Below are 22,793 nucleotides of genomic sequence, written 5' to 3'. Positions count from 1 at the left end.
ACATATTGTATCAGGTATGTGCTTTGTTTATCAACTGGTACTATTCGATATAGAGGATGTTTATAAATGAATGGTGCAGTTTTAAAAATTAATAACAAATCGATTTATTATTTTATAAGGGCAAACATTACAGTATAAGCAGCAGCTGTCCCAAGTTTTTAATGTGTTATCCGATTTTCACTTGTCATGCTTACTGCGCAAGTGTAGTATCTCTTTCCAAGATGGTGTCGCAACAAGAAAAGGCTTTCTGTGTGCTCTGTTTTGAGGTGTCCATATCTGGGGTTATAGTGCAGTGTGAGTTTTGTACATGGGTTAGGAAAGACCTGCCACACAAGAATAACAAAGGTAGGTCATACTGACAGTGTGTTGAAGCTGGATGCCTCAGTAAGAGGAATATTCCCAATCGACCTCATGCATCTGATGCAAACGTCGATAGAATGCACAGGGCATCTCAGCAAAGTCCTCGCAAGTCACTTAGTAATGTAAGCAGCGAACTGTTCATTTCAAAGATTATGATGTGGAAAGTGTTGTGTAAGTGGCTTTTTTTTTTTAAACCGTACAGAGTGGGATTAGGATGGACCTTACATCAGCAGACAAAGTGAAAATGAGTGACTTTATGAAGAGCTGCAGTTAGAAACGGAGGTTGCTGGTTTTGTAGAAAGACTTATCTGCTGCGATGAAGGCAGTTTCCATGTACGTGGAGAGGTGAATACACACAATGTTTGTATCTGCAGAAGTGAGAAATCACATACCCTGATAGAACATCACTGTGACCCTCCAAGACTGAAAGTCAACAGCCCAGTTTTCTTTAAACAACAAACGATGTTGTCTAGCTCATTCCTAGACAGGTTGTAAATTACCCTAGCTGAACACCACTTATGATGATTATATTTTGCAACTGGACAGTGCTCTGTCCCATTTTCACAGGAATGCATGAGAGCTTCTTAATTGTGTTATTTACCAGCACTAGATTGGATGTGCTGCAATAGCAGACAATTACCTTATCCACTGGCCATCCAGTTCACCAGATTTGACACCCAGAAATTTCTTTCTGTGGGGATTCGTGAAAGACTGATTTTATGTACTGATAATGCCCGTGTCTCTTGAGGACGTGTGTGACTGGATGAAATACGCACTGCAGACAATCATGGAGGACATGCTACACCAAGTACGAGAAGAATTTGATTCCTGTGTAGATGTGTGTCTTGTGACCAATCATGCATGTATTGAAGGAGTGTGATTTGGAAGAATGAGATTTCCATTCAGAACATTACAGGATTAATCAACACAAAATCAGATCTACAACTATTCTCTGCAAACTATAATGAAGAGCATGGCAGAGAGTACTTCCAATTGGACCGGTTATTAGGGATTTTTCCATGATCCATTCAGTTATGGATATCAGGATGAATGACAGCTTAAACACTCCTGTGCACAATGTAATTAGCTTAATCTCATCTTCTCAATCCTGTGGGAATGGTATGAGGATGGCTTGGTAAGTCTGATAAATTTCCATAAAAGAATGGAACATTTTTGTTGCACCTTCATGGTTGGTATCCTTGATTATTCCACAGATTGTATAAAGAATTTCAACAATGTACAGCATACACTTCATCGTTGACAGCTGTCTGAATAGGGAACTGTGTTAACTGCAACTGAAAATGGAGAAAACTCTGTTTCACTGCCACACAAATCCAAATAGAACTGGATGAAGTTCATGCAAATTCTGCACCATCATTGATGACCATTTGCTTTTAGTTGCTTCTGTACTGATGAATTTGAACATGGTCAGAAAAGCACCAAAGATGAAGCATGCTCCAGCTGTCCAATTGAGGTCACCACAAGGGAAACCATTGACAAAATCTGTGGTGTGATAATGTAAGACTGCTAACAAAAATTTGTGAAATTGCTGAGACTGCAGGCATTTCAACTGAGCAAGTTGCATAATATCATGCATGGAGAATTGGCTATGAAGAACCTGTGTGCAAGATGAGTGCAATTGCTCACAATCTATCAAAAGTGCTTCCAACAAATTTCATCACAATGTCTGATGATATTTAATCACAATCCAGAAGGTTTTCTGCACTGATTTGTGACTGTTGATGAAACTGGATCCATCATCACACATACCAGAGTCAAAATGGCAGTCAAAACAAAGAACAATGGTTGCTGAAAGTAGACTAAAGAAGGCAAAGACCATTTTGTCAGCTGGTAAGATGATGGCCACTATTTTTTGGTACTCTCAAAGAGTAATCTTCTGAGATTAAGCGGAAAATGGCAGAACCATAATTGGAGCCTATTATGCTTCATTGTTTGATCATTTGAAACTTGTGTTGGCTGAAAAGAGACAAGGCTGGCACGCAAAAAAGTGCTCTTTCACCAGGATAATGCACCATCCCACATATCAATGATAACAATGGTGAATGTGCATGATTTGGGCTTTGATTTGGTTCCTCATCAACCTTGTTCACTGCATTACCCATAAGTGACTTCTTCTTATTCCCCAACTTGAAACTTTGGCTTGCTGGGAAAAAATTTTCATCAAATTACGAAATTATAGTTACAGTCAACGAATATTTTGCAGAGTTTGATAAAACATATTTTTCTGATGGGATGAAAAAGCTGGAGGATCACTGGACCAAGTGTATATCCCTAATTGGAAACTATTTCAAGAAGTAAGGTGAGCTGTTTATGAAATATACATTTTTTCTTGCTTCTTTACCAGGCATATCAAACCACCCTTGTATATAGAGGGATGTAATATACTGCTAGATTCACCACTTTTCTCTGCTCTTCCTTTCATAAGTTCAATACCCCGGTTAGTTCTATTTGGTACGGGTCCCACACACCTGAGCCTTATTCTAGCATGAGTCGCAAGAGAGTTTTGTAGGTAATCCTTAGTATTCTATTATTCTGTCAATAAACCATGTCTGTCACCTGCTTTACCTATGACTGAGCATTTGTGATCATTCCAATTCATGTCCCTAAAATTTGTTAGACACAGGTATTTGTGGAGCTGACTGATTCCAACTGTGCCTAATTTACACTGTAATTAAACAGAGGTAATAAAGAAGCAGATCTAATAATGAACAAGGGAACAGATAAGTGGGTGAACTACTATGAACAGCGTAATGAATGGATTATCAAAGCCAAAATGGTCATAAAACCATGACTGACTACAGTAGTACAAGCATATATTGTCTGTAGTTCTGCAGACTGAAAATAAGTATGGTACAAAGAAAAAAAAATCAGTTTGTTAAAGGAGAAGAAAATTTAATTATGATGTGGGACTGGAATATGAAAGTAGGAAAAGGAAGAGATGATAAAATAGTAAGAGAACACGCACTGGGGAAATGGCATGAAAAGGAAATCTACCAAGCAGAATTTTCCACAGAGCACAATTCAATCATTGCTAACATTTGGTTTGAATGTCCAGAAAAAAGACTATATACTTGAATGAGATCTGAAGACAACAAAACATTTAAGACAGATTATATAACAGAAAGACAATGATTTAGAAATAAATACCAAATTGCAAATCATTTCCATGAGCAAAAGTGGGCTCTGACTATTTCATTAGTTATGAACTTAAAAAGAGGGGATGTCAATAAGTTGAAGCAAATAGATCATTAGACAACAGCAGGACTGAAACACAACAAGAGATTAAAAGAGCTGTAGTAGTGAAGGTACAGAAGAAACGACTAAGCAAAAAGACAAGGCCCACAGGATAATATATGGGATACAATATTAAAGATGACGGACAAAAGGAGAAAATATAACAAAGCAGTAGGTGAAGCAAACAAAAAGTCTAAAAAACGAGACTGACAGAAAGTGCAAAATGGCAAAGCAGAAATGGCTAGTGGTGAAATTCAAAGCCTTAGAAGCTTACAAGAGAAGAAGAAAGATGGATGCTGCCTGTAAGAAAACTAAAGAAACTTTTTGAGATCACAAAATCAGCTGTGAGAACATGAAGACTTACATGGCAAGCTAGAACTAAGCAAATAATAGAAGGCTGCAGTATGAAAGGAATCTATAGAAGGGTTATATAAACTTTATGACAGTGTTGTAGCTTATTCTCTGTGGTATTCAATCTGTATATATATAGCCACATCAGAAGAGAAACCAAGAAGTAATTTGAAAAAGGAAATAAATTTCACTAATAATAAATTAATTTTTAACGGTTTCAAGGTGACATTGGAATTATGTCAGAGATGGAAAAGGGCTTCCAAGATCAGTCAAACAAAACAGTCAGTATCTTACAAATAGAAGACACTAGGAAATGACAAAAACAACAAAAGTAAAACCATGTTAATAACATGTAGTCATATTGATTACGTATCAATAGATCGTTGCCTTCGAGGTGATTCATAATGTTTGAATACAGTATATGCTCCAAAACCCTACAAGATCTACAAGACTTTAATTTAGCATAGAGTGTTAAATTCCATAGTTGCCTATTAGTAAAAGAGAATTTAATGTTTCCCATTTTAGAAGTAACGAAAAATGTTATTACGAAAACAAGGAGTGGAATGTAAGTACTTACCACTAACAGATGCTTTATGTGACCAGCAGCAATCTTATCAGTATTACTTAATACAGGCCCTTCCAAAGCAGCCTCTATGCGATCAGCTACTTGCTTGACTCGGGGCAATATAAACACCTTGCTAACCTCAGTCCCAAGTTCTGAAAGACCTGATTAAAAAAACAGTACTATTTTAAAAGTAAGTTGGAAAAATGAGTACAGTATTTCATTTAGGATCTATTTTTTGTGGGAGAAGATAATGTATAGAATGAGAGAATGCATAATTTGATACCAATAAATCTCTAACACTTTTTCTAAGAACTGTATGGGATTTTTGCAACAAATTTTGTTCCACATCAACTACACAACTCCATACAGAAAGTGTCATAACTTACATGCATTCTGTTCTCTTAATGATTATCACATTCTGAAGAAGAGCAAGGATGACTGGCAATAGAGTTATACAATGCTTTCGAGCCACCAAGAGGAAGAAAAGGATACGAAACTGTTACAGTTCGATGTATGTGTGTGTTGTGGTGGTAGACTGACAGTTCTTATATTTTATTTATTAGTCTTGCTTGTTTTTACCAGTTGTTCCTGTCATAGTAATTCACCATATAGTGGAGATGTTGTGTCGCTGAGCAAGTAAGGTTCTGGCCAGGAGGTCTTCTGAATTAGACAAAACACACACACCACATTGAGGAGGAAGGGGGGGGGGGGAGTGTTGTCTAATTCAAAAGAAGGCCTTTTGGCCAAAAGCTAACTTGTTCAGCATTCTTTTTGCTGTGCCTGTCTGTAATTCAACATCTCCACTATATGGTGAGCAGTAATCTATCCTTTTCATAATACTGTCATTACTCTATCCTGGATTTTCCACTGTTTGATTTAGTCTTACTAATTCAATAATTCAAAATAACAAGGAGACAGAATGACTGACCAGTACTTCCATTCAAGAGGGAAAATTTCAAATACTATTGATAAAGACAATTAAAAACAGAAGAAACTGTGTTTAGCTTTTGGGACTGTTAGAAAATAGTTCCTTCCTCAGGGAGGAAACAGAGATGTCATTATATTATTATATATTTATTATTCAATAATAAAATATAAAAAGAAATAAATATATATAATAAACAAATAAACTTATATTAGTTTATCATTTTATCAATTATTCATTTATTTATGATTATATCAGTTATTTACTCTTCAGTTTTTTTCTCTTCATATATTCCCTCTCTCCCTATCTTTAGTTTTTCCTTGTCTTAATTTCTGCTTTCTTAATTGTGGGTTTCATTCCATTTTTAAACCATCTTTACATTCTTATATTATCTTTAGACTGAAGCAAGCACAGTGATTACCAACACACTATGAATGGAAGCTGTTGGGATGAGAGTCCATGATACCAAAAGCTATGGTTTTGTCTCATACTCGTGAGAGGGAATTGGAATCGGAAGGTAAGTTTCTTGTGAAAGGCCGTAGATATTCTGTGGTACAGCTCAGGTAGTGTGAAATATTGACATACAGTTGGAATTAATTCTTGTATTTAAAATGCCAATTTTTTTACATTATGTTTTTAACAAAATTCTGAATTCTATGTACTCCACTGTAGAAGATCTTTGTACTTATGAAACATTCTGTATCCACCCGTTGATTTTTGTCACGAGTGTTTTGTCAAATTTCCACAATGTTCATTTGTACTGTTCTATCTTGAAGTTATTATCCTGGCTGGAGGATTCTCTGAATTAATTATTCATTATGAATGTGTCTCAGTCTGCATTATCCATTGGTTTTTAATTTAAATGATTGCCTCCTTATTATGTGTGTGGCTTCAACATTAGGTTGACATTAATTGTGGAGCAATTAGCCAGTTGTGGTACAAACAAAATTTTCTATTTTGAAAAACGGTTTCTCAGCATAACCCTAAACACTACCATTGTGATACCAGACCTGAAAGGGCCACAGGGAAATGGGACATTATAATTTAATTTTTGCTGCATGGGGAAAGTGGAGTTCAAATTAATTATCTGACCTGAGAGAGAACACTGACAGATTATTTTGGAAGTACATTGTCACATCAAAGAAAAAAAAATCCACACGGATTATATAGCTTACACTACAGCTCTCCAAGAAAAATGGTGTACTAAATGCCAAGGAACCTTTTACAATACGTTAACATACCCCCATGAACCATGGACCTTGCCGTTGGTGGAGAGGCGTGCGTGCCTCAGCGATACAGATGGCCGTACCGTAGGTGCAACCACAACGGAAGGGTATCTGTTGAGAGGCCAGACAAACATGTGGTTCCTGAAGAGGGGCAGCAGCCTTTTCAGTAGTTGCAGGGGCAACAGTCTGGATGATTGACTGATCTGGCCTTGTAACACTAACCAAAACGGCCTTGCTGTTGTGGTACTGCGAATGGCTGAAAGCAAGGGGAAACTACAGTCGTAATTTTTCCCGAGGGCATGCAGCTTTACTGTATGATTAAATGATGATGGCGTCCTCTTGGGTAAAATATTCCGGAGGTAAAATAGTCCCCCATTTGGATCTCCGGGCGGGGACTACTCAAGAGGACGTCCTTATCAGGAGAAAGAAAACTGGCGTTCTACGGATCGGAGTGTGGAATGTCAGATCACTTAATCGGGCAGGTGGGTTAGAAAATTTAAAATGGGAAATGGATAGGTTGAAGTTAGATATAGTGGGAATTAGTGAAGTTTGGTGGCAGGAGGAACCAGACTTTTGGTCAGGTGAATACAGGGTTATAAATACAAAATCAAATAGGGGTAATGCAGGAGTAGGTTTAATAATGAATAAAAAAATAAGAATCCAGGTAAGCTACTACAAACAGCATAGTGAACGCATTATTGTGGCCAAGATAGACACGAAGCCCATGCCTACTACAGTAGTACAAGTTTATATGCCAACAATGATGAACAAATTGATGAAATGTATGATGAGATAAAAGAAATTATTCAGGTAGCGAAGGGAGACGACAATTTAATAGTCATGGGTGACTGGAATTCGAGAGTAGGAAAAGGGAGAGAAGGAAACATAGTGGGTGAATATGGATTGGGGGAGAGAAATGAAAGAGGAAGCAGTCTGGTAGAATTTTGCACAGAGCATAACTTAATCATAGCTAACACTTGGTTCAAGAATCATAAAAGAAGGTTGTATACATGGAAGAATCCTGGAGATACTAGAAGGTATCAGATAGATTATATAATGGTAAGACAGAGATATAGGAACCAGGTTTTAAATTGTAAGACATTTCCAGGGGCAGATGTGGACTCTGACCACAATCTATTGGTTATGAACTGTAGATTAAAACTGAAGAAACTGCAAAAAGGTGGGAATTTAAGGAGATGGGACCTGGATAAACTGAAAGAACCAGAGGTTGTACAGAGTTTCAGGGAGAGAATAAGGGAACAATTGACAGGAATGAGGGAAAGAAATACAGTAGAAGAAGAATGGGTAGCTCTGAGGGATGAAGTAGTGAAGGCAGCAGACGATCAAGTAGGTAAAAACACGAGGCCTAGTAGAAATCCTTGGGTAACAGAAGAAATATTGAATTTAACTGATGAAAGGAGAAAATATGAAAACGCAGTAAATGAAGCAGGCAAAAGGGAATACAAACGTCTCAAAAATGAGATCGACAGGAAGTGCAAAATGGCTAAGCAGGGATGGCTAGAGGACAAATGTAAGGATGTAGAGGCTTATCTCACTAGGGGTAAGATAGATACTGCCTACAGGAAAATTAAAGAGACCTTTGGAGAAAAGAGAACCACTTGTATGAATATCAAGAGCTCACACTGAAACCCAGTTCTAAGCAAAGAAGGGAAAGCATAAAAATGGAAGGAGTATATAGAGGCTCTATACAAAGGCGATGTACTTGAGGACAATATTATGGAAATGGAAGAGGATGTAGATGAAGATGAACTGGGAGATACGATACTGCGTGAAGAGTTTGACAGAGCACTGAAAGACCTGAGTCGAAACAAGGCCTCGGGGGTAGACAACATTCCATTGGAACTACTGACGGCCTTGGGAGAGCCAGTCCTGACAAAACTCTACCATCTGGTGAGCAAGATGTATGAGACAGGCGAAATACCCTCGGACTTCAAGAAGAATATAATAATTCCAATCCCAAAGAAAGCAGGTGTTGACAGATGTAAAAATTACAGAACTATCAGTTTAATAAAGCACAGCTGCAAAATACTAACAGGAATTCTTTACAGACGAATGGAAAAACTGGTAGAAGCCAATCTCAGCAAAGATCAGTTTGGATTCCGCAGAAATGTTGGAACAAGCGAGGCAATACTGACCCTACGACTTATCTTAGAAAATAGATTAAGGAAAGGCAAACCTACATTTCTAGCATTTGTAGACTTACAGAAAGCTTTTGACAATGTTGACTGGAATACTCTCTTTCAAATTCTAAAGGTGGCAGGGGTAAAATACAGGGAGCGAAAGGCTATTTACAATTTGTACAAAAACCAGATGGCAGTTATAAGAATCGAGGGGCATGAAAGGGCAGCAGCGGTTGGGAAGGGAGTGAGACAGGGTTGTAGCCTGTCCCCGATGTTATTCAATCTGTATATTGAGGAAGCAGTAAAGGAAACAAAAGAAAAATTTGGAGTAGGTATTAAAGTCCATGGAGAAGAAATAAAAACGTTGAGGTTCGCCGATGATGTCATCGGAGAACCTCAACGTTTTTCTGTAATTCTGTCAGAGACGGCAAAGGACTTGGAAGAGCAGTTGAACGGAATGGACAGTGTCTTGAAAGGAGGATATAAGATGAACATCAACAAAAGCAAAACAATGATAATGGAATGTAGTCGAATTAAGTCGGATGATGCTGAGGGAATTAGATTAGGAAATGAGACACTTAAAGTAGTACAGGAGTTCTGCTATTTGGGGAGCAAAACAACTGATGATGGTCAAAGTAGAGAGGGTATAAAATGTAGACTGACAATGGCAAGGAAAGCGTTTCTGAAGAAGAGAAATTTGTTAACATCGAGTATAGATTTAAGTGTCAGGAAGTCTTTTCTGAAAGTATTTGTATGGAGTGTAGCCATGTATGGAAGTGAAACATGGACGATAAATAGTTTGGACAAGAAGAGAATAGAAGCTTTCGAAATGTGCTGCTACAGGAGAATGCTGAAGATTAGATGGGTAGATCACATAACTAATGAGGAGGTATTGAATAGAATTGGGGAGAAGAGGAGTTTGTGGGACAACTTGACAAGAAGAAGGGACCGGTTGGTAGGACATGTTCTGAGGCATCAAGGGATCACAAGTTTAGCATTGGAAGGCAGCGTGGAGGGTAAAAATTGTAGAGGGAGACCAAGAGATGAATACACTAAGCAGATTCAGAAGGATGTAGGTTGCAGTAAGTACTGGGAGATGAAGAAGCTTGCACAGGATAGAGTAGCATGGAGAGCTGCATCAAACCAGTCTCAGGACTGAAGACCACAACAACAACAACAACAACATCTATAACTGTATGCCACATACCATATTACAGTGTATGGCAGAAAGTACATAGTGTAGTAGTATCATTGTTCTTATGAGCCATGTAAGATCTTTGCTTCCGATTTAACAATGTTTTGCCAAAGCTGCCTTTCATTACAAAGTTATCCAAATAACCTAAAAATTTCATTCTTGTATGGCCTGGTGGTCTTCTTCCTTCTGTGGCTCCTTCTACCACAATCATGATGAATCTGTCACCTTCTGATCTTGATAGAAGACCAATCTCCTTAATTCTTTTAGATTTTATGTTCATTACAATGTCAGGTATTTTATATAAGGTGTCCAAAAATAATGTGAAATACTTTGAGAGGTGGTAGTACTTAATGAAACGAGAAAAATACGTTCAATACACATGGGTCCAGAAATGCATACTTTCTGAGATAAGGCCAACAAAACATGAATCTGGAAATGCATATCTTCTGTGACAAACATATGTTTACAGGAGGTGTTTAATGTAGCATCTATTCATGACAAAGAACCATTGTGGTGTAGGGAATGATGCACCCTTTGAAGTATAACTGGTTATTGTACCTGCTGGCATGCATTGAAGACATGACCCTGTAGTGTCTGCACACCATTGACTGGAATGGCGTAGACGAATTCCTTCAAGTGTCCCCATGACTAAAAGTCTAGGGGATTGAGGTCTGGGGAACGAGCGGGCCAAGGTGTGCCTGCCCCCCCCCCTCCCCCCCCCCCCAACCAAGCCAGTGGTCCTAAAATGTCCGAGTCAGATGTTCGCGCACATTGTGATGAAAATGTGCTGGCACACCATCATAAACGAATAACATTCTATTCGTTGCTGCAATGGCACGGCCTCCAGAAAGGTAGCCAATACATTAATGAGAAAGTCCTGATAATGCATCCCAGTTAACCTTTGTAGCCACAGGTATGGCCCTACTAATCTATCACCAACAACGACTGCCCTTAGGTCGATTAAGAATCAGTGTTGATGCCCCCCTTTCTTGAATTGCTTGGGGATTTATTTCTGCCCATACATGCTGGTTATGGAAATTCACATCATCATATCTTGTGAACCCTCCTCATCGGTAGATAAAATCTTATAATCTTATATGTGAACACAGTAACTGACTGCTGCAGAGCGTTAAAATCACCTGATAGACCGCATCTGAAATTTAGGTATGCAGAGTGCTCTGAGTCACTGACCTAAAAGGCACTAGCTTCATATAAATCAGAAAGATCTGCTAAGTGATTTAATAAAATCAGTCGTCAGTTGCACAATTTAAATATTTTATTGCACTTACCGATTCTGACAGATTAATCTGTCACCTTTGGAAGTTCAGTACTGACTTGTAACTTGGCCCCAAATCTAATTTGGCACTGCTTATTAATGTCATAAGCCAGTACTGAATTTCTGAAGATGACAGATTAATATGTCGAAATTGGTTAAGTGCAATAAAATATTTCAATTATGCAGCTGGTGTCTGATATTTAGATGGCTATGAAAAACAACAAATACCATGTTCCAATATGAAATTGTCCATGCTATGCTAAAACTTTAGCACAGATTTGTCTCTAAATGCTACTTGGTTCTTGCAACCCGGCAGATTAATGACAAGGGTTGGCGTGTGGGCCAGCCTGAATGTGGTTTTTAGCATTTCCTACCTCCGACTAGGCAAATATCAGGTTTGTATCCAAGTCCTGCCTCAGTTTCAAAACATTTAAAAAAATATTCACACACTTTCACATTATACACAGAGTTTAGGGTATAAATATTCTGCCCCAGAGGTGGGGGTAATGGGATGGTGACAGGAGGGGCATTCTGCCACCCCTTAAGCCGTCAGCACACGGACCGTGCCGTCGAACATCAACATTGAGCGTGCTGAGTTCAACATGCTGCTGAAGGCTCAGGAATGATGCGACTTGTGCATACAGTACGTGGGCCCCAACTTGGTATACGTGATCGCAACACACTCCAGAGGCAGTTGTGGGATGTTTCTAGTTCATAAATCACACAATTCACGAAACTGGTGCGCGTACAATTTCCAGATTAGCTGTATTATAACGCACATTTCCTCCACTGTCCATATCCTAGTCACACTGTTCTATATGTAATTTACACAAATAAAAACTTCAATATCCATGTACATGTTTTAAGACAAAAAGGAAAGTACCATGTCCGATCAGTAAGGACACAGGCTAATAAAAGTTCCATTAAAATCAATGCAACGGAAATTTACCATAGTTCTCCACATAAGATAAACATTATTTTATCATTCCCATGTTTTAGAAAACCTTAAGATCATTCTAACTTGATCACTGTTCCTACCCAGCAACGGTCACAGGTTCGAATCCTGCCTCGGGAATGGATGTGTGTGATGTGCTTAGGTTAGTTAGGTTTAAGTAGTTCTAAGTTCCAGAGGACTGATGACCTTAGATGTTAAGTTCCATAGTGCTCAGAGCCATTTGTACCATTTTTGTTCCTATCCAGTAGCAGAATCTTTACAACATGTGAATTACGGAACTTAAAAGAAAAAGGAACAAAATATCTTTATACAAGTAGCATAAGCTGTCTTGTGGATTACGCCAATCGAACAAACTCACTCCCCAAAAAAAGGTGAACTTATATTTACATAACATCAAATATTGTAGTACATACTTACGTTAAACTAATAATAAAGCATCAGAACCTATTAAAAATGCGAATGTTAGGAAAAAAAAAAAAAAATTTAAACATGAGGAGACGCGAACCCCCACCACAGCATGTATCTCAGTGTGAATCCATAATGCTACCCCCCCCCAATGCTAATCAGACAACAAATCAGGGACGGTCAATCCTAACATGTTACCACTTGCTAAAAGCTTTAATGGTAGCTATGTCACTAATTGAAAGTTAATTATAACAAATTGTACCAAGAACAATGTGTTTTTGGTGGATCCTCTGTGTGCCACTGCCTTCAAATGGCATACTCTCATAATATGCAAGTTACAATAATTCTTTTGCCACGAATACGATGTTTCTCATTATTTTATTGCAACGAATCACACAGTTTTCGAGTGATTCTCAATTTGCTGGTGCTCAGAAACAGCACATATACATATAGGCTTGAACTGAACTGAACGCATCACAGCTCTGTGCTGAAGGGGGACAGCGCGCATGTGATGTAGGTGGCGTTGTGCCATCTGATTGGTCAATGCTCAGATGCACACTCAGAATATCTGACATGCCAGATATTGCTCTGCACGTTTCGAAAGACTCCCGAACGTGCTATTCCATGCTATGACATCAGAAACTCAGCGCTCAATGTTTGGATGCACGGTCCATGCGCTGACGGCTTTAAAATTAAGCATGCCAAATTGAATAGTAACCTTGCTGACCTCATGTGGATGTAGAACAAAGACACCAGAAAAAGAAGAAGACTTTCAGGTTTTGAGTTCAGTCTTACAAAATGAAGTTCTAGCCCCAAAACACAGAAGAATAAAATATTGGAATGAGAATGATTTATCATCAAAGAAATAGTTTCCCATAAATTAACATCAATAGTATTTCCATTAATAATTTTCAACTCTGTTCCTACTATCACTCTATCACAACACAATTATTCATATTGGAGGAAGAGACAACAAAATATTGAAACCCTGTTTTCTTTTGTTCTTTTTATGTTATTTAGAATCGCACATGCCAAGGTGGACACACTCAATAATGACTGTGGAGATTTGGTCCAATGAGAACTTGCACATTCATTCTGTGCTTGGGAAACAGATGGCTCCAGTAACCTCCGTAAGATAGTGTATTAGGTATTTAGTAGCAAAGAGCTGTTAAGTGAGTATTAGGAAGACTTTTCATGTGTGATAATATGATGGATAAACTTTACTAGGAAGAGCAGGTTTTTTTGTCAGTTTACTGTGGTGAATATCAGTTTAAATTTGAACATGTGCAGTCCAATTGCTAAGCCCCACAGACAATGTTTGTCGTTTCAGTGTGGATCAAAGTTAAAGGTTAAGTGAAAACAGGTATTTATTATAATATTTCCTTTTCATTAGTTTCACAAAGCATTTTGTTCAAGCTGTGACAACGTATGTGATTAGAACTGAGTAAGCTGGTCTGTCAAAAGATGAGAAATCTGTTAATTCTTTCTTTACTTATAAAGAATATGAAAAGTAATAATCCGATAAAAAAAAATCTCCTGTGAGAGAAGTGTGTGTGCTTTGAAGGAAAGAATGATTATGGTTTGCTCATAGTTGGGGCCATTTGCATGTGATACCGCTGTATTTCGATGAAAATAAAATGAGTTTCAATACAAAACATTTTGAAGAGAATGATAGTAGAAAATTTAAAAAAACTGAAATCAGTGCAATCTGAGAGCATGCAGGCAACAGCCATAATTTTTGTTTAACTTTGGATTCAGTATGACCATCTGCTACACAGGTAAGTGATACATCCTGATTATTATTAGGTTTCTTACTGTACATGTACCAACAATTTACTAAAAATTTTCTGAGACTTACAAAGCATAAGCCAAAACATATAATGTTTCTGGTGTGTAAATGCAAGGCTTTAATCACAATATTACTGCTGTACTAGTTTTAAGACATTCTATCATTATTGCACTTTGGGACTCAAGCCCATGAAAAAGGTGGACAGGAAATTCACACATTGCAACAGTCAGGCAGCCTATGTTTACTCTCATTTGTTTTAAGCTCCTGGTTTTCAACAGAATGTGGAACATCTGTCTGTAGGGAAGATCATCCTGCATACTAGTGCTCAAAGACTTTCTCAAGTGCATGCAAAATATAAATGATCTAATGATCAAATACACTGTTAGATAAAAAAGCATATCACTTTTAGAGGAATTATCCAAAGACATAGTCATAAGGTACTTTTTTCATACATTTCAGAAAAGTGGTTTTCATTCATCTCAAAACAGGCTCTTCTTATTAAAGCATGTTACTTGACAAACAAAACAATAATGAGAAATTGAAAAAATGACATAATGTAATGAGAACTTATGAGAAACATTTTTATGATGTGTTATCTGAAAACAAACACATATGCCTAACTGGTTGAAAAATGTACTTTAGGTGTCTGGTCCAAACCTTCAATGGCTCCATATAATGAAGACAGTTGAGTCTTCTCATTCCGCAGAGCTGTACTGAACATACGAGTGACACGAGTCTGCACATTGTTGGTCGACGTATTGAAATTTTTACAGATTTGTGCCATTAGTCGTGACGCAAAGTCTCTGAGAGCCCAATGGTTATCAAGCTCTGGCCGCATACACAGCTGTTTGCTGACAATGCATGTCGCTACTGAAGGAATTAGCTCATGTAACTGTAACAAAATACAGATTGTTTCTGATCATTGACAATAAAGACATAACTTCTATTTATAAAGTTGACATAGTAAATACAAATTAAAAAATCAAAAATGAAACTTTTGGGGAAAAACTGTACTTATTGGAGTGGCAAATTTTATTAAGCACGACAGAAAGCAGAATAAATATTGATAATTTGAAGGTAGGCTTTTCTTTTTCAACCCATGGAGAAGAGAAATGTAGGATGTTAGAAAATATATTATATAAAAGTGGAGTACATTTGGCAAGTTGGACAGCACAGGAAAGTGCCTGGCAATGAAAAATAAGTTTTTTTTTCTATATTAGTGGTAGTGTCCCAATATTAAAATATGCAGAAGTTATGAATGCAATGTGGCAGTAATAGTATTGAGTCAGAAAGAAATACTGTAAGCAAGAAAAAATTAAACAAATATTTCATCCAACTCTCTTATACAGGGTGTTACAAAAAGGTAAGGCCAAACTATCAGGAAACATTCCTCACACACAAATAAAGAAAAGATGTTATGTGGACATGTGTCCGGAAATGCTTAATTTCCATGTTAGAGCTCATTTTAGTTTCGTCAGTATGTACTGTATGTCCTCGATTCACCGCCAGTTGGCCCAATTGAAGGAAGGTAATGTTGACTTCGGTGCTTGTGTTGACATGCGACATTTCTGTGAACGTTTGGGCAGGCATTGTTGGTGATGTCTTGATTGGGCCCCATGTTCTTCCACCTACGCTCAATGGAGCACGTTATCATGATTTCATACGGGAAACTCTACCTGTGCTTCTAGAACATGTGCCTTTACAAGTGCGACACAACATGTGGTTCATGCACGATGGAGCTCCTGCACATTTCAGTCGAAGTGTTCGTACGCTTCTCAACAACAGATTCGGTGACCGATGGATTGGTAGAGGCAGACCAATTCCATGGCCTCCAAGCTCTCCTCACCTCAACCCTCTTGACTTTCATTTATGGGGGCATTTGAAAGCTCTTGTCTACGCAACCCCGGTACCAAATGTAGAGACTCTTAGTGCTCGTATTGTGGACGGCTGTGATACAATACGCCATTCTCCATGGCTGCATCAGCGCATCAGGGATTCCATGCGACGGAGGGTGGAAGCATGTATCCTCGCTAACGGAGGACATTTTGAACATTTCCTGTAACAAAGTGTTTGAAGTCACGCTGGTATGTTCTGTTGCTGTTTGTTTCCATTCCATGATTAATGTGATTTGAAGAGAAGTAATAAAATGAGCTCTAACATGGAAAGTAAGCGTTTCCGGACACATGTCCACATAACATATTTTCTTTCTTTGTGTGTGAGGAATGTTTGCTGAAAGTTTGGCTGTACCATTTTGTAAGACCCTGTATTTAACCCTAGTAATACCAAGGCACTTTCCATGACGCGCTTACCTGGGGAGAAGGGGGGGCGTACTTTATGTCCACCCTAAAGATTTTTTTTACTAAACTGGAATTTGTTAATTTTTATTGAATTTTATTAACAACATACTTTTTAAACTGGTACTGATGTGCAAGTAGGCTCCAGAACCTGAAAATACCTTTTAGCACATCCTTAGCAATATCAATGCACTTCCAATAACGTGTACTGACTTTATGACAACCACTTGTCGTTGACTTTTATTCTCAACATACTTCTTAAAGAGGTATTGATGTGTATGTAAGGTCCTCAACCTGGAAGTATTGAATATGATTTTCAATGGGGAAAGGGACACCTACTACTGAGACCTACATTTTTTGGTTAAGTTTAACTGACAAATTTAAAACATAAATGGAGTATGGTATAAGAATTCATTAGAAACAATAAATATTTATAATATAAAGGAACTGATTACATTACAATATTTTCAAAATGGGGTATAAAGTACCCCCCTCCCCCTAGCCCAGTATTGTGAAGATTGAGGTAAGTGCCAGTTTATAAGAAAAACGAAAAGTCTTAATATTTTTGGGATTTTCATCATCAGACAGCTAAGGTTTATGAGGCTGCTATGAGATTTTCACTGACTGTCAATGAATGTTTCTCATTCCTTTTAAACAGTCAAACAGTGATAACAGGATAAGCAATAAGAATCAGTTCCTGCATCTGAAGTAATCATCAAACACTTGAGTAATTCAAACACCAGGGGTATGAGGTAAAGGTATTTTGAAATCCATCTGGCCATTATTTGTGTTTTGTAACACTATCTCTATTGCAATGCCATCAAGGCAATGATACAGGGCAATCCATTAAACCTGAACTACTTCAATGGATCATAATTTCTCTCCAAAAGCTTGTACAAAGGGGAAAATTGTTTTAATGATCTCAATAGCTCAGGGAGAATCAGAAGCACCACCCACTGTTGGCAAGTTGATTGTTGTTTCTGCACATGATGTCCTTTGTCCGGTATAATGCTGCACTTGCTCAATTAGTTTTAGTTCATTCGTAGCCTTGTTAGTTGCGGTTTGTGAAGTCTTTGAGTGTGTAGTTTGTACCCCATGACAATAATGAGCAAATTAGTATTCATTTGCAGTCTTTAGCTGGCAGAAACATGCAGTGCACACTTTGAGAATGGGTTTTTATTGTGACAACTTACCGGAAAACAAACTCATCGGTTATAACACAACGGGCATTCAAATGGTTCAAATGTCTCTAAGCACTATGGGACTTAACATCTTAGGTCATCAGTCCCCTAGACTTAGAACTACTAAAAGCTAACTAACCTAAGGACATCACACACACATCCATGCCCGAGGCAGGATTCGAAACTGTAACCGTAGCAGCCACGTGGTTCCGGACTGAAGCGCCTAGAACTGCTCGACCATACCAGCCAGCACAATGGGCATTCCAGAGAGACTTAAATGTGTCTGATGTTCTGACAAAAGGCAGCAATTTTATAGACTGTAAGGAAGCTGGTGACAACAGGTGTACTAAACAATGATACAGGTAAACATAGACCATAACTAAATGCACAGATTATTGATAGTGTTCAACGACACTTGGAGAACTCTCGAAGAAAATCTTGGCAACTGAGCCAGAAGACAGGCATTTCATATGGCACCTGTCTGAGGGCTGCACAGAAATCAGCATTGCAACATTACAGAGCACACATGATGCAAGCATTACAAGAAACAGATCTGAGTAAAGAATGAGTTATATGTTATATCTCTTGTTTGCTGTGCTCAGTCTTGATGGGAGTGTCGTTGTAAATGGAGCTGTTGTGCTTCTGCAGAACTGATGAAGGCAGATGTATTTTGTGTTACTAGTTCAGACTGTGAAATATTGCTGAAAATACCTATTTCAAAATTTAGAAACTTTATTTCAGTCAACAATCTTTGGAAGCATCTGAATATCACAATTCTTTCATCATTTAATATTTATTGCTACAAGAATAGGATCCGTGACCAGCATCATGCCCTACAGAGCACGATAAGACAATCAGCTAAGTAATAACTTCAATATATTTTACATGTGATGTGCAGTTTGATGCAGCTTACTTCAAAATAATGATCAACATCTGGTCTGAAGGCAGAGCACTGAATATTAAGCACTGAGGGGGTGCACAACATTTATATTATGACTAAGAGCTCATTTTTGACAAAATTATTTTTCTATGAGAGCAGCAGCGAGAAACATCATCTTTTGAAAAAGAGAAAACAGAGCTTATAACACAGCAAATGAAACTGATACATTTGGTACAGATTATGTGGCTTTTTTCATTTTTTGTTTCTTTGCCTACTTCATCAATTGAGTAACTGCTTATGAGGAGATAGAGAGAGAGAGAGAGAGAGAGAGAGAGAGAGAGAGAGAGAGAGAACAATTCTGCAATACGGTGGAAGAATTGAGAAAAACCATATGTAACTCTTTTACCAATTTCTTCCAAATAATGAATAGAGATATTTCACATTAAGTTACTAATGAGACTGATATTGTATTTGGATGGTTTATGACTCGCCTGGAGAGACAGCACTGTACCAGAATAAATTTTGAAGAATGTGTTATAGTGAATGACTTTATCAGGCTTATATACTCCAGCTTTGAAATCAAGAATGTGGACTGAAAGATTGATGTACTGTGCAAAGAAATGAACATTAAACTCTAATGTCTTGTTGACAATGAGTTCATTAAAGAATTAAGGGAATTATCTTGTAATCTGTCTTAAACAATTTAGCGAAATGATTGAAAACCTAAATCTATATGACCTGATATGGACTTAAACTGCCATTCCCCCAAATACAAGTCACATTTCTTATCACTGGGCCACCTGTATTTTGATGCTATGTGAAGGGTCATCTAGGAAAGCAAGAAGGTGTCAAGTGACTGTGGTAATATTTATTTGTCACAAGAAAGTCTTGCCATGACCATGGGAGTATGCATTTGTGTGTCTGTCTGAATGTACGTGTGAATTTGTGTACTTTTGATAGAATATAAGAACAAGAACTCGAAAGATAGTGGTAATGCTGCTTCCTGTTATGAGTTTCTGCTCTGCAGGCATCGGTGCGGGAGGATGACTTATGAGGTCTTGAACCTCAATCTTCTACAGGATCTCTGTGGCAAGGGGTTGGCAGTGGGGCTGGCATAGGGATGGGCCAGGATCTTGTGTGGTTGGATGGGTGCCAGAATACCATTTTAGGAGTGGCTGACTATGATGTCTCATTTCTGGGCATGATGATAGTTAATCAAAGCACACTGGGAACAGATATTTTGCAGTTGCTCCACTCCCAGGTGATATTGGATGACAAAGGAACGCTCCTTTGCAGCTGATTATTGGGTGTTGTGTGATGATTAGGAATGTGTGAGGGGCAGGGAGACTGCATAATGCCTGTCCGTGAAGGTATTAGTGATTTTATGTGATTATACCTTCAGCATCCTGGGAAAAGGAATTCGTGTCACTACAGATATGCCATCCGTGGATGGCAAGGCTACAAGGGCGCAATTTTTGTTGTGGAACGGGTGACAGTTGTCAAAATAAGGGTACTGTTGGTGGTTAGTGGATTTAATGCAGACAGAGGTGTGGATGGAGCCATTAAAGAGGTATAGGTCAACATGCTGCAAGGTGGAAGGCTGGTTTGAGGAGAATCGAGTAAAGCAGTTGGCAGACAAGGTGTTGAGGTTGTGGAGGAATGAGGATAGGCTATCTTGGCCCTGAGTCCAGGTCAATGAACCTGCACCAGACAAGATTCGGGTTTCGGTAGGCTGGGAAGATTTTCTCTAGATGACCCGTAAACTTGAGACAGAAGGACATTAGGAGAGGTAGTGTTCGAAAGCAGAAAGTTCATTGGCATGAGGGATATTGGTGTATAGGCAGGTAGCATTAACAGTGACGAGTAGGAAATAGAGTAATAATGGGGTGCTGGTTGAGAGTTGGTGAAGCAAGTGATTAATATCTTTGATATGAGAGGCTACGCTCAGGCAATTGGTTCATGGTGCTGGTCAGCCCGAGCAGTGATTCCTTCAATGGAGCACAGTAATTAGCTACAATATTATGTCAGGGATTCATTGTTATACAAACAAACCTGTTACACAGCTGTGGTCACCCACTTGGCACCTGTCTACGCCAAATTTTTTATTGGTCATCTAAAGGAAGTCTTTATAGCCTCTCAAAACCCCAAACCCCTTGTCTGGTTCAGGTATATTGATGATATCTTAATGATCTGGACTCAGGGTCATGACATCCTATCATCACTCCTCCACAACCTCAACACATTCTCTCGCATTCACTTCAGCTGGTCCTCATCAGACAACATGCCATTTTCCTGGATGTTGACCTCTGACTTTCTGATGGCTCCATTAACAACTCTGTCGATATTAAAACTGTTAACCATCAACAGTACCTTATTTTGACAGCCATCACCCCTTCCACACCAGAAAATTCCTCCCATATAGACCGGCCATCAGTGGATGGCATATCTGAAGTGACCAGAATTACTTTTCTCAGTATGCTGAAGGCCTCACTAAGGCCTTCACAGACAGGCACTACTCCCACCCCCTAGCCAAACCTAGTTCGCAAACGGATCTTCCATGCAATATCTCCACAAACCCCTAATCCTCCCACCATTTCCCATTATCAGGTGCAAATGAATGCCCCATTGATTACGAATTATCATGCCTCTTTATTAAGAATGTACTACCGAAAATCCTTTGAGCCCTCCTAAAATGGTATCCTGCTGACTGACCAATCTACACAACATTCTGGTCCATCTCTATGCCACCCCCACTCCCAACCTCTTGTCACAGGAGCCCTATCCTGTGGAAGCGCCAGGTGCACCACTTGTCCAATCCACCCATCCAGCACACCCTGCTCCAGTTGATGGCTGGAGTGCTGACATAAACCAGTTTTGTTGGCCACTGATGCAACGTATATGTGGATCATGATAACCCCCTCAGCATCAACTAAGGCCTGAAATGGTACATTGAAGTGCCAAAATAGGGAGCTAGGGTTTCATTTTCTTACCATAGCGAACCAGTTTTGTTGGCCACTGATGCAACGTATATGTGGATCATGATAACCCCCTCAGCATCAACTAAGGCCTGAAATGGTACATTGAAGTGCCAAAATAGGGAGCTAGGGTTTCATTTTCTTACCATAGCGAACCAGTTTTGTTGGCCACTGATGCAACGTATATGTGGATCATGATAACCCCCTCAGCATCAACTAAGGCCTGAAATGGTACATTTAAGTGCCAAAACAGGGAGCTAGGGTTTCATTTTCTTACCATAGTGAACTGCTGTGGTCCCCAAGAAGGATGGACGTGTAAAAACTGCCCCAGTCCTGTCACAGGCTTATACTGCCCCAACAGTGGCAGAGCTGCAAAAGAGCTGTATCACATACCAGCTGTGCTGCACACACTGCACAGCATTCTATGTGGGTTTAGTATTTGTACGAGGTGTGATAACGCTGCAAACCATAACGGTGGTTCAACAATAAGCTGAAAGTTAAGTTCTGAAGACAACAAAACTTGACATATGAGTCAATCTATGGGAAAGGAGAGTGTCTGAACACCGTGTAGGGATGAAGCATGGAAATAAATACAATCTCAACCATTGTGAACAACTTATCACTAGCATTTGAAAAACAGAGCATGGCATGAGATGACAAACTGGCCTTTCACCACTGACAGGTAAACACCTGCATCAGTGGATCTGCCCATGCCACATACCATCCAGACAGCCTTCTGTACTATTTTGCTTTGATAACCACGCCAGCTCATCTGCATACATCTCAATTTCTGCTGGCGGGGATACTAAATAAACCCCCACCAATAAAAAAGGTCATGCTGGACCAAAAATAGCCTTGCTGCTTTTTTCTGCAAACATTGTCACATAACCAGTATGGGCCAGATATTCCTCAGATGTACATCAATCACTGAAGGAGGCAACGCTGATGCAGCTAGCTCTGGCAGATGGGCAGAAGATTGTGGATACTGGGGTGACTGTTGGTCCACCAGCATTGGTGGGG

At 38.9% G+C, this 22,793-nt stretch overlaps 1 protein-coding gene across 1 annotated transcript in view; it reads right to left on the bottom strand.

The window, feature by feature from the left end:
* Nucleotides 1-22,793, bottom strand: part of LOC124616069 (transcription initiation factor TFIID subunit 6) — a 125,783-nt gene that overhangs the window by 21,481 nt on the left and 81,509 nt on the right. The window contains exons 7-8 of the mRNA XM_047144306.1: nt 15,101-15,335; nt 4,544-4,692 (exon numbers count right to left, since the gene is read on the bottom strand). Coding sequence (XP_047000262.1) covers nt 4,544-4,692; nt 15,101-15,335 — 384 coding nt within the window. The remainder of the gene's footprint in view (nt 1-4,543; nt 4,693-15,100; nt 15,336-22,793) is intronic.

Source organism: Schistocerca americana, chromosome 5, assembly GCF_021461395.2.
Source record: "Schistocerca americana isolate TAMUIC-IGC-003095 chromosome 5, iqSchAmer2.1, whole genome shotgun sequence".
NCBI classification, from domain to species: domain Eukaryota; kingdom Metazoa; phylum Arthropoda; class Insecta; order Orthoptera; family Acrididae; genus Schistocerca; species Schistocerca americana.
The sequence above is the reverse complement of the archived record's forward strand: the minus strand, read 5'-3'. Positions and strand labels throughout refer to the sequence as shown.